General features: G+C 30.2%; 1 protein-coding gene across 1 annotated transcript; it reads left to right on the plus strand.

Annotated features, from left to right (window-relative positions):
* The first annotated feature begins 4199 nt into the window (after window positions 1-4199).
* LOC120073744 (isocitrate dehydrogenase [NAD] regulatory subunit 1, mitochondrial) lies at window positions 4200-8529 on the plus strand. Its single transcript, XM_039026566.2, has 4 exons — window positions 4200-4893; window positions 5945-6184; window positions 7421-7499; window positions 7901-8529. The coding sequence occupies exons 1-4, from the start codon at window positions 4342-4344 to the stop codon at window positions 8173-8175; spliced, it is 1146 nt and encodes a 381-aa protein (XP_038882494.1). The 5' UTR covers window positions 4200-4341; the 3' UTR covers window positions 8176-8529.
* The last annotated feature ends 10122 nt before the right edge of the window (window positions 8530-18651 follow it).

The following is an 18651-nucleotide window of genomic DNA, read 5'->3' on the forward strand; positions in this document are numbered from 1 at the left end:
AGAATATAAGAATTTTGTTAACGTTACCTTTTTTTGTTATTTGTTTCCCAAATAGCAACAAAAACTATAAAAAAAAATATAATAGTATGAGAATAGGAACAAAATTTACAATTATTTTTAAAAAAATGAAATTTTGTATAGTAAATGTACAAACCTCATAACTTAATGGACGAATGTGGGAGAAGAAAATGATTTAGAACAAAAAATGGAGTGATGAAGAAGGCAGAAAACGATGAAGAAATGAAGAAGGCAGAAGCAAACGAAAGAAGGCAGAGAGGTTGTGATGTGAGAAATGAGAAGTGAGAATGAGGGATTAAAAACTTGTGGGTCGAGTTTCCACAGGTTTGACCAGCGTTGGAAATTAAAGACGGATGGGACGATTCACTACAGTCTCATCTGCTGCCACGATTCGCTGTCATGAGCAACAGCTTTATTAGGTCGAGGGTTGAACCCTTGACATGGAGGAAGTAGATATGGTTTTCAATTTTAGGTCGAGAGTTCAATCCTCGATATCTCCTTTAATTTTTTTAGGTCGAAGTTCAACCCTCGACATCTTCTTTAATTTTTTTAGGTCGAGGGTTCGACCCTCGATTTCTTCTTTAATTTTTCGAGGTCGAGGCTTCAACCTTCGACATCTTATTTAATTTTGTTTAGGTCGAGGGTTCAACCCTCGACATAATATTTTATACAAATCTCAACCTCGAAATCTCCAAAACAACCACAATTCTCTAAATACTTTCAAAACAACCATATTTCTCTAAATACTTTTCCTAACTACAATATTTTAAAAAAAAAAATCCTAAATAAACCATCGAGGTTTGCTATTTTCTTTAATTTTCTATTGAAGTATTCTTTGATGTGATGGAATGGTTCGACATTAACATTGTGAATTATTGATATTTTCTAAAAGCAACTTAAATTTTAGTCGAAATTCCACGGGCAAGCATATCAAGGACCGAACTCAATGACTCATCCTATGAAGCACAGATACTTCATGTGGGGCAAAGAATCCGTATCAGATACCGATACTTTCAGACACTTTCTAGATACGTATTTGACACGCGATTTGACGTATCTATTTCTATGCGTTTTTTTTTTTTAAAAGAAAAAGGGCAAGTAACTCATCTAATCTTTCCCAATCTAAAACTAGGCAACCTATTTAAAAAGCTTTCAAAACTAAAAGAAAAATAAATAAATAAAAGACCAAACCCTAGAATCATCTAATCTTCATCTTCACATTTGAGTCCCCACAAAATCCACCAAAATATAAACCATTTGGATATCTTCAACACACTGAAGAAGTTCTTCGTTTATCTTCATACTTCTCACTTTAATATTTTTCTTCTTCTTTGTAATATGAGTCATTTTTCTATTGCATTTTATTAACTATTGTACTTCAACATCTTAGATGTTGCTTTTTTTTGGATTGTATTTCAGTATTTATATTCTATTTTGTACTATTATATTAACTTGTATTCTAAATTGATCTATATCCTAAAGTTTTTTAAGGAAAAAAAATGTATCTTCAATATATCAGTATCTTCATTTTTTTAGAAATATATATATATATATAAAAATGGTGTATCCTTAGACGTATCCGTATCTTAGTTTTTTAGAAATTGACTAATCGTCGTATCCGATCGTATTCGTATTTGTGTCTGTTCTTCATAGGGCCCATCTTAAAAGCTTGCTAAAGGTTTTTAATCACAATAATAATAATAATAATAAGTAAATAAATAAAAAAACTAAAAAAGCTGGCTATATTATGAATATTATAATAATAAATTGATGTCCATTATTTAGCGTCCCAAACCATGTGTCACCCTTCATGGTGTCAATTATAAGTTTAGTTATTTTATATTATTTTATATTATATATATTTAATATTATTATATAAATATATTATTATATTATATTTTCTCTCTATCCATGTTTCTCTCCTCAATTCGTTTTCCATAAGAAATTTCTAAAAGAATTTCAATATTATCCAATCTTTTCTATCAAAAGATTTATTAGAACTCAACTTTTCTAATATAGTTAAACTTCATCCATCTAATCACGAAAAATATTATTATTATTATTTTTCAAAATTTTGATATAAATTATCCAACGTCTAATATACCCCTTCTTTATGATTTCAACCAAAGACCCTAAAATGTATTGAAAAACTACCCATTTGAATACAATTCTTTCACTTTAACGAAAAGAAACCAATGTCTATAGATAAAATTAGACCCAACGAAATAGGTAAAAGATCAAATGACTGATGAAAATAAGTGCAATGTGAAGGTGGGCTTCAACTCAAATAAGTCCACAAAATTATTGGGCCCAACCAACTCTCGGCCCAATAGTCTACGGGCTGGGTTGAACCAATTTTGGAAAAACAATAGATTGATAAATACATCTTTATGCAATATAATTTTAAAATAGATTTAAATCCTACTTTAGTCCTTATACTTTTAGTTTTAGTTTTAGTTCATTTTAATCCATATATTTTTTAACTTTAGCTCATTTTGATCTCATACTTCCAAATTTCGTTCATTTTAGTCATCAAACTTAAAAAAATAACCATTTTAATTATTAAAAAATGAAATAAAATTGGAAGTGAAGGGACCAAGATGGTCACTTTTCAAAGTACAATGACCAAAATTAATATTTTGAAAGTATAGGGACCAAAATGAACTATAGTTGAAAGTATAGGGACTAAAATGAACTAAAATCCAAAGTATGAGAACTGAAATAGTATTTAAACCTTTCAAATATATTAGTGTAACAGTAACTGTAAATTTCTTTATCGCTTACAAAAGATGTGAAATTTATTTCACACAAATTTATCATTGAAATACATGTCACAATTAATATGTTAATGTCGATGCTGACGAAAATGTTGAAATCTTAATTTTAAAAATATTGATAGAAATATCAAAACTAATAAACAAAAATTAAAAGAATAAATTAGTAAATAAACATTTCATATTTTTTAAAAAAAACAATGTTAAATGTTTTTATTATTTATAATAAAAATTGCACAATCACACCTCTAAACTTTTAATTCGATCAATTATACTCTAAACTCGTTCATTATAATTATATTCCTAAACTTTTAATTGAATCAAATACATTCTTATAGCCTCTCCATCTATTACAATTAACTCTCTATGTTATTACTGACATCAATATTTTTGTAAAATTAAAGTTTTAATACTGATATTCACATCAATTTATTTTGTCAATTTTCTTTATATACTGAATTCTATTAGATGTCACTTCAATGTAGTAATAAAAAAAATATATTTGTAACTCACAAATAAAGGTAATAAAGGTAAATGTAAAATTGTAATCATAATTTCTAATTTTTTTAAATTACTATCTATTTAGAAAATTTCAATTGTATTGTTACAAATTTTGAATTTTATTGGTGATCGTCACAAGGAGCATGGTCATAAAAACTCCATACTTCAAGATGTTATTATTCTTTTTTCAATTTATGTTTATTTATATTCTATTAATATTAGCAACTCTTTATTGTTTTTTTCCCCGTTTCATGATTTTTTACGGTGTTACATAAATATCGATTAATCTCACATGTTGATACCAAATTTTTTGAATGTGAAAATATTGATAAAAATATTTATATATCGATAAAAATTTAATATGAATATTTTTTTTTTTTTTGGACAATATGTAAGTCGAGATTAAATCTCAAACGTTAAACTTGATATTAGAAGTTTATGTCTAGGCTGTTTAGCAATATGACTACTCAATTGTCAAAATGAGTTTAATTCAGTATTATTGGCATATGTTCCGATCCAAGAGATCGAGGATTCAATTCTCCACACTATAATTGTTGTACTTACTACTCAATTTGTACATCCGCCTCTATAATTTTTATTTTAGGGTTGAATTCTTTTTTCTTAAATTTGGGGAGGTAATTTCTTTAGACTGGAAAAAAAAAGAGTTGACAAGTATAAATTTAATCCGTAAGGAATAATGAGCAAACAAATAAATCCTAAATTATAGCGTTTGAGCTAAAAATCTTTTTATTAATAAATTATCTGCTGTAGTGGACACACCGTAATCAAAGACAGCACCGAAATTTAGCACTCAATCATTGGTCAATAATACGAGTTTCAGGTCAATGTAGTGGTATTGACCGCAGTGGATAATACCTAATCCTTCCCTTCCTTTTCACTCGGCTGTCTAACGCTGAATTTTATTTTCTCTCTTTAGACTTCACCTTCTCCGGCGACTCCCTAATGATCGATCTCAGTTGTTAGACGTAGACCACCGTTACACTGCCGGAACCCTAACCAGCCCAACCCTGACAACCCTTTTCCAGCGATGGCTCGAAGATCCTTACCGATCCTCAAGCAGCTCCTCTCTAAATCCCCCTCTTCCGAGAATCCTGCCCTTTTTTCCTCATGTTTCAAATCCACAATCGACGCTCAAAATCGATCCGTCACTTACATGCCCCGACCCGGAGACGGCGCCCCTCGTGCCGTTACTTTGATTCCCGGAGACGGAATTGGCCCCTTGGTTACTGGCGCCGTCGAGCAAGTCATGGATGCGATGCACGCCCCTGTGTATTTCGAGAAGTTTGATGTTCATGGAGATATGAAGAAGGTGCCCCAAGAAGTAATTGACTCGATTAAGAAGAACAAAGTGTGTTTGAAGGGAGGATTGGTGACCCCTGTTGGTGGTGGTGTGAGTTCGTTGAATGTGCAACTGAGGAAAGAGCTTGATCTTTATGCGTCGCTTGTGAATTGTTTTAATCTTCCTGGGCTTCCTACTAGGCATGAGAATGTCGATATTGTTGTGATTAGGGAGAATACAGAGGGTGAGTACTCTGGTTTGGAGCACGAGGTCGTTCCTGGCGTCGTGGAAAGCCTTAAGGTACTGCTATCCTTACACGGCGTGCTCGTTATTTCAATTCGATCCGTGGGTTGTTCCTTTAATTGAGTAATGTTCACTATTCGAAGCTTCTGTAGTTGTTTCTCCTGTTTTCTCAAAAATTATGTGTGTGATTCTATCAGTGTATAAATATACACGTTTCAGGTGCATGTTTGGACGACGATGTATCGTATATTAGAAGCTTATGATTTAGATTTTCGTTTTCTTTCCCCACTTGTTCTTTATTCTTTTAATTTAAACTTCAAGGTGGATTTGTTACAGTACATGTATGAGCAAATGTGAAGGGCTCTCCTTGCTTGTAATCATGTTTCAGAACGTGGCAAGTATTAGTTAATGAGCATGATGTTGTAATAACTGGTTTTAAGTGACTGAGATTGTTTATGCCCGTTTGATAAGAGTTTCAATTTTAGTTTTCTGTTTACAGAAAGTATGCTTCTTCATTGCAGTTTCTTATGTATACTCATCACCCTCCTTGAAAACACATTTCAAATTCTTAGACTAAATTTCAAAAACAGAAACATTTTTCTTTTAAACTGTGTTTCTTGGTTTTGACATTTTGGCTTAGGTTATAAAAACATTCTTAATATTAGATAACAAAGCCAAATTGCACATAGGTAGGTTGAAGTAGTCTTTATAAGCTTAATATTAAAAAACAGAAAAAGAGTCATTAGATGGGACGGTGATGTTTTAGACAGTCTTTAGGTTTGGTCATCTACATTTTCAAGACTTGGAACTTGGTAGTGATTGGTAGATACCGTGCAATTCTCAGGGTTTTCTTTTTTCCTCCTTACGAGAGAAGTTCCTTTAAAATGGTTCGGAGCTGTTTTTGTGAGTTATGAGAAGAGTAGTTATCTCACTGGTATGCTGTAACTAGTTACATGTCTATTTGTCGCACCAATACTATGTGGCTTAGCATATCAATAGAAGAAGGTTTTTTGGAATTTTAACCTTCAATACATGATAAGGTTCTCCAAACCCCAGGGCCGCCCCCCCCTCCTGATATCTTTGTCTCTCATACTCACTCTTTTGCCAGGTGATAACAAAGTTCTGTTCTGAGCGCATTGCTAAATATGCTTTTGAGTATGCTTACCTGAACAACAGAAAGAAAGTTACAGCTGTGCACAAAGCAAATATCATGAAGCTTGCAGATGGTCTATTTCTAGAATCTTGTCGAGAGGTTGCCACAAAGTATCCTGGAATAAAGTACAATGAAGTTATTGTTGACAACTGCTGCATGCAACTTGTCTCAAAGCCTGAGCAATTTGATGTTATGGTATGCACTTATACACTTAAATGACATTGTAAGGTCTTAATACATGCCTCTTGTGTGAAGGACTTTCACCATATCTATATATCCAAATTTTAAAATAGGAAGATTGAGATATGCCTTGGAGCAGTTGGAAGAATGAACCCCACGCAAACAATTAATATCTCATGGAATGAGACTTTTGGTGTGAATTGATTAATGAAGTTAGCAAAAAACATAGTAACTTTTATTTTTGTTTGCTTATATCTAGGATTAGAACCAAAAGTAATTGGTGCCAAATTTGAGCACTTTATTATGTATTTCCTAAAACCAGTCATGTAGCATCTTCTGAGATTGTGATCTATATTACAGATTGCTGAGGCTTTTTAGAGATGTCCTTTGCACGTTCTCAACAGGATCCCTATTTATTTTTAAGCATCTTATTTAGTGCATGTTCCTCCTCCTCCTCCTCCTCCTCCTCCTCCTCCTCCTTCTTCTTTTTAAAAAATTTAAATAATTTAGTGCATGTCCTTTTGGCCATAGACCCTTAGGCCTTCGGTTAAACATTGTTTTAATACAGGTAGTGAGTTTCTTCTTCTTCTTCTTCTTTTTTTTTTTGGTGTGGGGGGGAGCTACATAGGTGTTTTCCTTCATGAATGCATGGCCAATAATATGAAGCGAATCACAAATGTGTATTCACATTTTGACTCTCTTGGGTGATTCGAAAGATCAACAATCATTTGATGGTGATTTACTGTTTACGACCACTAATCAGTCTTTCACAATTCACAGCAGCGTACTTTCAGAGGTGTTTTGCATATTGTTTTAGAGGGCTCTTTTGTCTAATTTACTTAACCACTGTTCTTGTAGCTTTCCCTCTTCTACCAGGGGCAGAGCCAGAAAAATGGTGCCAGGAATTCTTTTAGAGGGACAGTATTCTAACCTAAGACAAACGCGGGGGGCGGTGGGTGGGTGGGGCGAGGTGCCTCCTTCCTTCTCCACTCTTCCCTTCCTCCCTTGCCTATAACATGCACTTTTATGAGGAAGGATAAAAAGGAAAAACTTAAATGCTTCTAGTCTTAGTTATAGGGGGGAGATTGCGATCTTAAATAAGTTATAGGAGAGGAAGAGGGTAGGGGTGGAAATTGAAATAAGTGGATTACAATTTCACTTGGTTGATACATCCTTTCAAATAAAAATTATCTTTTGAATATTTCATATTTGAAAGTAGATATTTGATTATGATTGGATATAATTTTGCAGGTGACACCCAATCTTTATGGAAATCTCGTAGCAAACACAGCTGCTGGTATTGCAGGTGGAACAGGAGTTATGCCGGGAGGTATGCTCAAATGTTTCAGATTCAAAGAATACGTTTTAACATTTAAATTAAGGCAGTGACAGCATATAGTATCTTTTAAGTACTTAAGTAACAAATTTCTGAGCCGGACTTGCCTTTAACATCTTGTATGTCAACAAATTTAAGATGGATGGAAGGCAAAATTGTTTTATTTCCTTGACGCTTAACTGGGAATATTATACATCAATATTAGACAGTAATGAAGTGTAGAACCGGATGCCTTGAAAATTAACTTTAATCTGGTGGTAGCATGTGAAGTATGCCATGGCTGTAAGCAATCAGTGCTCAATATATAAATCAAACTATTGAAATTCCTTTTCCCTGAGCTTGGAGTTGCTTTGTTCTTGTTCGTATGTGGTCTAACTGGAGTTTCGTTTATTCAGGCAATGTTGGTGCTGATCATGCTGTTTTTGAGCAAGGAGCTTCAGCAGGAAATGTGGGGAATGAAAGGCTAGTGGAACAAAAGAAGGCAAACCCTGTGGCGCTGCTCTTATCATCTGCCATGATGCTGAGACATCTCCAGTTCCCTTCTTTTGCCGATCGATTAGAAACAGCGGTTAAGAAGGTGATATTCGAAGGCAAGTACCGGACCAAGGACCTTGGTGGACAGAGCACGACGCAGGAGGTTGTTGATGCAGTTATAGCTGCTTTAGATTGATCAAGTAAGGGAGAGTAACTTATCCCACCATTCATAAACAGTTCTTACGATTTTTGGGTGGTCAAAATTCCACCAAATTTCCTGAATCAAGAAAGAAGATTTGCCTTTGCCTTTGCCTTTGCCTTTGCCTTTGCCTTTGAATTATATATATATTTTTTGTTTCAGTTTTCCCAAGCCATCAGAGTTGGGAATGCGTTTTCTTGTTCCAATAAATCTCAATTCAAGACAACAATTTGTGGTGTATTAGATTTGCAAAAATCTGAGGAGAAAGCAATTTTATTTTACTTGTATTTGACTGTTTCTCAGCTCTTTATTAATCATCATATAACAAATTGAGGTTTATGGTGGCAGAAATCCTTTGAGTTAAGAATTTTTCTTATTAAATTTTTTATTTGGAAACAACTCTATAAAATTTGGCCATTTGAGTAAATGAGGGCAGCAAAATTTATATAATGTAAAATCAAAGGGTTCAATTATCTTTTATTCTGATACTACTGTTCCATTTATGTTGACTAAATTGTAATAATCAAACCATTAGTCTAAAAAGAGATGTAAAAAGAAATTATCATATTTCACTACAAATTTGTTATGTTGTATCGATTTGGACTTTAAACTTTTAATTTGTTCAAATTGAATCCTAATTTTAAACTAGCGTTTATTTTCTACCTTTAGTTTAACTAGTTATAAAACACATGTAATGCACGTGGTTAAAAATCTTTAGAACATACATTTTGTCGGTGAAATTTCAATAACAAATTAAAATAAATTCTATTAAGTTCAAATAATAGATATCTGACATATATATATATATATATATATAGTATTTTATGTTATTCATAACAAATATAAAAATGAGTTGCACGTGTTTGAGGATTTTTGGAGCACTTGTAACATAAATTTTGATGTTAACATACATTTTGAATCACTATACTTTGGATGGGAGTATATAAAATGTAAATTTTTTACATGAAATTAAAAGGTGATGGAATAACAATATAAATGATACTCATACATTTATTTTAGATCTTTTGAATCTATCAAATTTCATCTTGTTGCTTTGTGATAGTTCTCCTAACACAATGAATAAACATATAAAATTCAAACACATGAAAAATAGATAAAAATTTTGGTTTAGAAAAATAAATAAGATATCTAAGATTCTGATAAAGTTGAAACTATAGAAACTAATCAAATATTTAATTGAAACGAATAAAATAATAAATAATATAAAATTCAAAGTATTAACAAAAACTACATGCTCAACATTTAAATTTTAAAATAACACAAATATGTAAATCTTTGTTATGGTTGAAAAGAATACACTATATAATTCCCTACAAATTGAAAATTAAAAAATGTCGTCGCTTTTTGATTGAATTCAATCGCTACATTTCTGAATTCAAAATAATTGTCCTTGTTGATAACACTCCCTCCTGAACCTTATCCTTACTCTCACATTCGTTCTTCCCCCTTTCCTCATTCAAATCCACTTCCATTTCTTATCTATCGACCAAGTTCTTATTTTATTTTTGCTTCTTGTAATTTATCTTACTCGTCTTCTTAAAAAAAGGAATTTAAATAAAATAAAGAAAATGAAACTAAATTTCTTACCTAATTGAAACTTAAATTTGGAAATAACCTAAATATTTGTTAATATTGGAAATAAATCTAATAATCAATATTGTATCAAAATTTAAACTTCAAGATACTATGCATTTCTAGTTTTTTCTCTCAAAGATAACGGTTAATGGATAATAATAAATCAAAATTAAAAATAAAGATAACAACCATACATTTTCGTTGAAGAAAATAAGTTTATGGATTATCTAGGCTAGACTTTGGCATGATCCAATATGTTCTTTACGAATAATGAAAACTTCAATTATCATTCTATAATTCTTTCTATCGTGACATTATTAAAATGGAGATGAGACCAAAGAAAATAGAAAAACTTGATTTATTCGTTAAAAAATATTTATTTATTATGTGAAGGGTTGTGTACTAAATGTAAGAGATGTTTATATTTGAATTTTAGTTTTTATGTGAAGGAATACATCAAGAGGATTCTATGACAGATGGAAATGTGTAATTATTGTTGTTTATTTAAAAAAATATTTAGTTATTATGTGAAGTTAAAATTAAAATTACTTATTCACAACATTACATTTTTTTCAGATGCTGTATTTGTCTAAAAAGTGTAAGAGAAATAAAAGTTAAAAATATCAAGAAAAACTCTGAATAGTATAAATAAAATTGTTTTTTAATTATAAAGGGATGTGAATATAATTTATACTTTTACTTTTTCATTATCTCTTCCACTCACGTGATGCCCGTTTGTAGTACGGTTGGCAAAATTTCGCGTGGGATCGGGTCCCCACGGGGATGGGGAGGGTATCCCGTCCCGTCCCCAACCCCGACACGATTAGATTATATATATATATATATATATATTATATATATATATATATATATATATATATATATATATTAAATATTTTAACTTTTTACATTTAACACAATCTAAGCCTAATTAAAGTGTCCAAACCCAAATCAAATAGAATTTTAGGAATTTTTTTTTTTAAAAAAAAAGGTTCCTATGGAAAAACAAAAGGGAAAACGAGAAATGGGTCCCAGGGACCCGTTTCCGGACAGGGAATCTCCGTTCCCGTTCCCACCTTCAAATGGTGGAGATGGGGTAAATTCTCCCATCGGAGATGGGATGGGGAGTCCCTCCCTCGTTGACAACCCTAAGGAGGTTAATTTGTTGAAAACATTTTTTTTTAAAAAAAAACACATACTTAATGGAAATGATATAATGGGCATTTAACAAAAATTGAAGGATAAAATAGGGAGAAAAAGATTCTCTCACATAGCCTCTTTTAACATAGTAGAGATTTTGGTTAGTTCGCCTACTAATAAGTTTTGCACATAAGTTTGACCAAATACACAAATAAAAAACTCTAATGCAGTTCTCTGTAAAATTTTATGAATTTCACACCATACAAATGTTTTATAATTTATTCAATGCATAAAAGAAAAGTTTTTTAATACGATATTTGTTATATATACTACTTTGTGCATATACAATACAAAGTTATATATAATTTTAATGTGCTTCAATTTTGACTTTTTTTTTTTTTTTTTTAATAAAAAACCGATATGAATCAATAACCTTTTTTTCCTTCCAAATACAAATTATAATGTCCAATTTATAATTAAAAATTAAACCAAATCAAACTAGTGGATCAATTTGTTTTTTTTTTTTTTTTTTTTTTTGTTTTTTTTTAATTTAATTTAATTTAATTTTTTTTTTGCTTTCCTAATACAAATTGAACCAAAAACTATTTTAAGTTTACTTGTTATCCCAAAAATTCAAATATATTTATTTACATATCAATCTATACGCCACCCAATTATTCAAATTAAAATTACTTAGTCTTGAATGAACCCTCTCTTTTAACTTGATTAATTCAAGCATAAACTTCTAATATTTTTCTTTATTTTCTTCGTTCAAAGGTGGTTAAAGCAGATGAGTTTATAATAAACCCTTAATAAATAGATAAGTTAAATTATAAGTTCAATCCTCAATTTTCAAATTTATGTTTCTAGATTTTTAATTTTATATCTAATAAATTATTGAACATAAAATTTGTTCTTTAAATTTTTGAACTTTCAATTTTGTATCTCATAAGTCATGTGACATATTTAAAAATTTTAAAAATAGACTTATTTAAATGATATAAAAATTGAGTTTAATGTTTGATATAATACTACAATTTTAAATTTTTGTCTAGCGACCTATTAAAAATAAAATTAATAATTCAAAGATTTATTGAACTTAAAATTTAAAACTAAACAGATGTTTTTTAAGTTCAAGAATTTTATTGGATACAAAATTAAGAATTTATACAGTTTTTTTTTAGATTAATTTAATTTAATTAATTAATTAATTTTTGTGGAAGGAAGTTTAAGAATTAAAGGGATATAAAGATGGAGGGACTAAAATAATCCAAACAATCAATATGAGCTTATCATTATGTGTAACACATATTAATAAAAAAAAAAAAAAACACAATAAAACAAATATGTTGGAAGTTGGAACAAAGCTTCCTTTCTTGATAAGTGTTGACTTCTCTATTATAATATATAATTTTAAAAAATAATCACGAAAATGTAATTTAAAAGAAATCTTTTATGTCCTCATGTGGTTGGCACCAAGCACAATTTTCTTAAAACATTCAGATGAAGAATGTCAAGGGTCAATTTTACAAAAATATTGATAAAATCTCAACTTGATAGGTAATTTGAATGAAATCATAAAAAATTTGGAAATTCATTGATAAAGACATTTAAATTTAAAAAAAAATGAAGTATTTCATTTTTCACATTTTAGACATGTTTATCATTTACATTTTGAAATATCTTAGGTCTCATTTGATAATCATTTGAATTAGTTTAATAACCATTTCATTTTTTTGTTTTGATTTTTGAAAATTAAGCTTATTTTCTCTCAATTTCTTACCATGATTTGTATCTTTCTTAACAAAAACAAGTTTTTTAAAAGCTATTTTTTTAGTTTTCAAAATCTGGATCGGTTTTTCAAACTATTGGTAAAAAGTAAATAACAAAGGAAAAAATTTAGAGGTAAAAGTAAGTCGATTGATTGGAAGAAGATGAAGTCAGAATAACAACTAGAAATACAGATGGTAGAAGCGGAGACTCAAGAGAAGTCTCAAGCGAAAGATAAGAAGTTGGTGCAATCATGGTGATCGCACATGAGAGAGACTAAACTTTTGATACCATATTAGTGAAGGAATCAAATTCCTTGTGGAAGCGTGTGAATGCCGTGCATTTGACAATCAATTTTGATAAACACATAAACTAGAGAAAAAGTATACAATAAAGGATAAACAATTCTAACAAATAAATACTTTTAGAAGGAGGAGATCAAGATGAAACTTACCCTTGAAGACTCTCTTCACGGTGTTTTCTCTCCAAGTCACGAACAACACGATCTAGATCTCCCTCAAACTCAACGTATTGTAAATCTTCCCCCGAGCACCACTGGTCATGAACAGTAGATACTACCAAAAAAACTTTCTTGCTATTCTCCGATAAGGAACAAAGGATTTTGGGATCTTGGTGATTTTGGCAAACGGTAGGAAATTTCAGAGAGAAAACTTGAGAGAAAGATGAAGAAAAATGAGATTTTTATTTATGTAACTCTTACAGAATCACGTGTGTGTTCCCTAAGATTCAAGAAGATAGAGGAGTTATCAACTCCCTCCCTTTAACTTCTAGTAAATCCCTTTTAATAGTTATTTAATTTAATTCAATATATATACATATATTAAATTCCATTTAATATATATAATTAAATTAATAATAATAATTAATGAACAATTAATTAATTAATAATTAAATATCATATATTTGATTTCATTTGAATCATATTCAAATGGCATCATCTCAATAATCTATAATTTTAATACTAATCTCATTCATATTAATTTTATTCTATAGTATTTATATGAATCACATTTATATAATTAATATTTGAATCTTATTCAAATATATCACTCTCATATATTATATAGTATTACTTATAAATCATATTTATAATTAACTATATATTAATTGAATCTTATACAAATATTTTGTTGGGTTTTATGTCCTAAAACTCGTAGTTTGTAAACAATTAAACTTATTCTGTTATCAATAAAGATGCCATTGATGTTTATTTAATAAAGTTGCTATTGAATGTATGAATTACTCATTTCATTTTAGAAGTAACCTAAATCCAATAAACTAAAATCCATGACTATTACATGAGTACTTAGACTTTATGTGAAGACATAAGAGTAGATCAAGTTCAAGTAGATAGCCAAAATGGTCTATGGTATACGGATAAGGCTAGATACCTTATTTTGTTCATGTGGAGATATGCGAGTGAAGGCGTCCTGTGTAAAGAGTTTGTATAAGACCGGATCAAGAAATAAGTCATTCTTATTTTATAACGTTGTTTACTGTTTAAGTTTGACTATTTCAAAGCAATGACCTAGGTAACTTGACCTTAATCCTGAGCTAACTATGAACTCCTGTCTATTCAGAATTATCCTTAGATTTGCATGGGTGAGAGTTGGCCCAACACGACGACTTAATAAGCCCCCCATTTCAGGGGTAAGACCGAGTAGATAGCTGGAGACATAGGGTGCAAGACGGAATTTACTCTTACTCGTTTTTAAGGATAGTAGAGAGGTTGTTCCCTTAAGTGCTGACTCCGAATCTTGAACAAGGGGCTCCACCCTCTCATTGGCCCGAGAGGGACTCGATTTGGTGATTGGATCACAAAAAAATTGTTCATTAGAGGATCAGTGGGACTTAAGGAACAAGATGTAATCTTGGGGGTAAAACAACTTTTTGACCCAACCATTATCACAAACAACTTGTGAAGGTTTGACTTACTGATTATGGTTATATCAAGTGGGCAGAAATATATCTATAATGAGGGGAGTGCAATTACTGGGCTTTAGTGGAGTGACTCGGTAGTTAATAAATGTTGGTTAATTGAGTTAAAGAGTTTAGCCGGTTAATCTCGGATCATTGGAGCTCATGATCTGTAGATCTATTAGGTCCTCTATTAGCTCACAAATGGATTAAACCTTAGAATAGAATGATGAAAAAATTTGAAACGTTCAAATTTAATTTAAGGGAATTATTAATTATATACGATATAATTAAACGTTTAATTATCGAATTAAACGAAATTGGGGAATTGGATAATATTTAAATATGTTTAAATATTAATTACATGAATAGTGATTCAAGTTTGAGAATTTGGTATTTAATTAATTTAATATTTGATATTAAATTAATATAATTAATTAAAATTTTTAATTAATTATTAAGAATTAACTTTATACAAAATTAATTATAGAATTAATTTTGTTTAAAAATTAATGAATTTCATATAATATTAATTATTGAATTAATATTTTATATAAAATTATAATTTTATTTTTAATTTTAAAATTTTGATTTCAAAATTTTGAAAATTGAATTTTGAGTTCAATTTATAAAATGAAAAAAAAAATACTTAGTGGATTTTTTCCACTTTAAACACCTTTTATTCCACCAAAAATATTGAGGTTATGGTGTCAGTTTCTCATCAAATTGGGTTGCATGTTATCGATGTACAAAATGAATCAATTTTGTTGAGAAATGGGATTGATGCAATTTGAGTTTTTGTGAGAGAAGTTCTCTCTACCATTTCCCACCAGAAAAATCCTCCAAATCTTTCATTAATTCAACCTCATTTTGGATTCCACCACCCAATCTAAGGACTAGGAGAATAATAAGGAAGATCAAGTGGTGGTCTTCAAGGTGTCGAAGAGGAGATTCAAGCTAGAATTGAAGATCTGAAGAGCTCATGACAGGTATACTTCATAAACTCTATTTCCTTAATTTGAACATGCTTACTTGGTTACTAAAATTAATGGAATTAAAGTGCTTAAGTTCCTAATTGCTTCTGCTTGTTGATTGTTAATACTAACATATTTATCTCTCTTATATAGTATTAATTATAAATCATATCTATAATTAACTATATATTATAATGTATTAATATACATTATACTTCATATGAATCACAGTAATATAATTTTTTTCTTAGATAGTTTGAACATTTCAAATTATTCCAAAACCATTTATTCCTTGTTTTATCATTATTGAGCTAGCAAGGGGACCTATTGGACCTACGGATTAGAAGCTCCAATGATACAAAATTAATTAATGAAACTTCTTAGTTAATTAATCAACATTCATTAACTGCAGATCACTCCACTAAAAAACCATAACTGCACTCTTCATATTATAGATATATTTCTGTATCCACAAATATAACTAATCAATAGTAAGTCGACCCTTCACGAATCACTCATAACTATAACTAGGTCAAATTACTGTTTTACCCCTATAGTTACGTCTAACTCTTTAAGTATCATTGGTTCCTCTAATAAAGAATTAGTTATAGTCCAACTATAAACTAGACCCTTCTCTGGCCAGTGAGAGGGTGAAATGTTTCATTGTTCAAGACCTGGAATCAGCTCTTAAAGGGGCAATTCATCTACTCACCCTTAAGACGGGAGTAAATTCCATCTTGTGTAGCTGTGTTTCCAACTTCCTACTAAGATAAATCCCCAAAATGGTCAGCTTATTAAGTTAGTGAATCTGACCATCAGATCAAAGGATCACCCTTATAGACAAAAGTTCACAACTCACTTAGAATTAAGGTCGAGTCACTTATGTGTTGAGATTGGTGTCCTAAATCTTTTATATTCTCATAGTTTGTAAACATTGTATAAACAAATTGTTATAATAAAATAATTGTTATTTTATGAGCATACACTCAATCCAATAAACTAAGATCTTATGTTATTTTATGTAATTACACAAGTATGTAGAGACATACAAATGAATTTTTTTAAAATAATAACTTAAACGGTTTGAAGTAGATGGATAAGGCTGGATACCTTATCCTAGTGAAACTTTATCCTAGTGAAACTATGGATATGACCCGCTTTGTAGATGTTACAAGTGTTGTAAAGTGCTATAAATGATATGATCCTGATCATTTATCTGGAGACATGTGAGCGGGATATCCTATACAAAGAGTTTGTATAGGATCGGACCACGAAATGGTTAGTATTATTATATAACACCGTTAATAATAGAGACTTACATTTCACCAGGATGACAATAGGTGACATGACCTGAATCCTGAGTGAGTTGTGAACTCCTGCTCATGAAAGCGGTCCTTTGATTTGTATGGGTGAGAGTGGTCAGATTGCTAACTCAATAAGCCTACCATTTTGGGGATTCGTCTGATTGGAGAGTTGGGAACATAACTACACAAGACGGAATTCACTCATTTCCTAATGTCGGGGTAAATAGATAAATTGCTTCTTTAAGGGTTGATTCTGAGGCTTGAACAATGTGGCCATACCCTCTACTGGCCCGAGAGGGACTTGGTCATAGTTGGAGTATGATTTATTATTCATTAGAGGAATCAGTTGTACTTAAGGAGTTAGATGTAATCACAGGGGCAAAACGGTAATTTTAGTCCAACTGTATTTACGAAAAATTTGTGAAGGGTCATCGCACTGTTGATTGGTTATATCCAATGGACACAGAAATATATCTGTAGTGCGAAGAGTGCAACTATCATTCTTTAGTGGAGTGATCGATAGTTAATGTAAGCTCGGTAATTTAATTAAAGAGTATAACTAATTATCCAAGTACCATTGAAGTTTCAATCTAAGGGTTCATAAGGTCTCTCTGTAGCTTAATGGGGATTTAATTGAGAATTATTTTTGGATTAATTTGAAGTGTTCAAATTAATTGAGGGAATTAATTATATATGATATAATTAATTAAATTAATTATATGTGATGTAATTGATATAATATATTTGATATATTATAGTATAAAGTATTTTGAGGGGTATTTGAATGTGATTCGAATATTAATTATATGGATGAGATTCATATAATTAAATTAAATATAAATATTACTTATATTAATTGTCATATAATGTTGAGAGAAAATACAAACTATAGATTATATTGTATTTGATACAATATAAAAACTATAGGTTATATGTTATATTTGATATATATATATATATATATATAAAATAAGTTAATTATTATATTTATATATATTTATAAATTATTTAATTTAATTTTTGAATTAAATGAAATGAGGGAGTTATGATAATAACTCCCTCCCTACTTTTTGTCTCTATCACTTGGGGTTTTGGGTTAGGTGAGAATGTTTATCACACTCAATTTTCTCTCTTCCAAAAAAATTACAAGAGAAGACCTCTTCTGAATCTCTCCTCTTCCCTCTTCCAAATTTTGGGCAGAGCCCACAACTCCTACCAATTCTCAACCTTAGAGAATACAGAAGGTTCCAATTGTGGTGGTGTCATGATTAGAGAAAGGATCGTGATCTGTTCGAGGGGAACGTGAAGATGGCTTCAAGGATAAGCTATTTCTTCCCTATCTCAAATTAATTGCATGTTGTACATTAGATTATAATGCATAATCTATTCTTTTGATCATTCTGTAATTCTAAAATTCTTTGAAAACTAAAAATATGATTGATCCCTGCTTCCACTATGAAACTATTTTCCCTTCATTATGGTCATATTGAAATGTTAATCTCTTTTAAATAATGATGTTATAAAGATAGACTAATCATTTCACGGTCGGGAAAACATGACTTTACCACTTTATTACTTTTTCCTCAAAAATATATGTATATATCTCCAATAATATAAATGGTCAATATTAGGCAATAACAAAATAATAACATAATATAACAACGTATTGTTATATCTAACTAGTATTTATAAACTTAATTTTTAAAAATAAAAATCAAACAACCAAATTAGTACCGAAGGGGACTTTTAGT

The sequence above is a fragment of the Benincasa hispida genome, chromosome 3, assembly GCF_027475165.1.
Source record: "Benincasa hispida cultivar pf3 chromosome 3, pf3_genome.v1.1, whole genome shotgun sequence".
Lineage (NCBI taxonomy): Eukaryota > Viridiplantae > Streptophyta > Magnoliopsida > Cucurbitales > Cucurbitaceae > Benincasa > Benincasa hispida.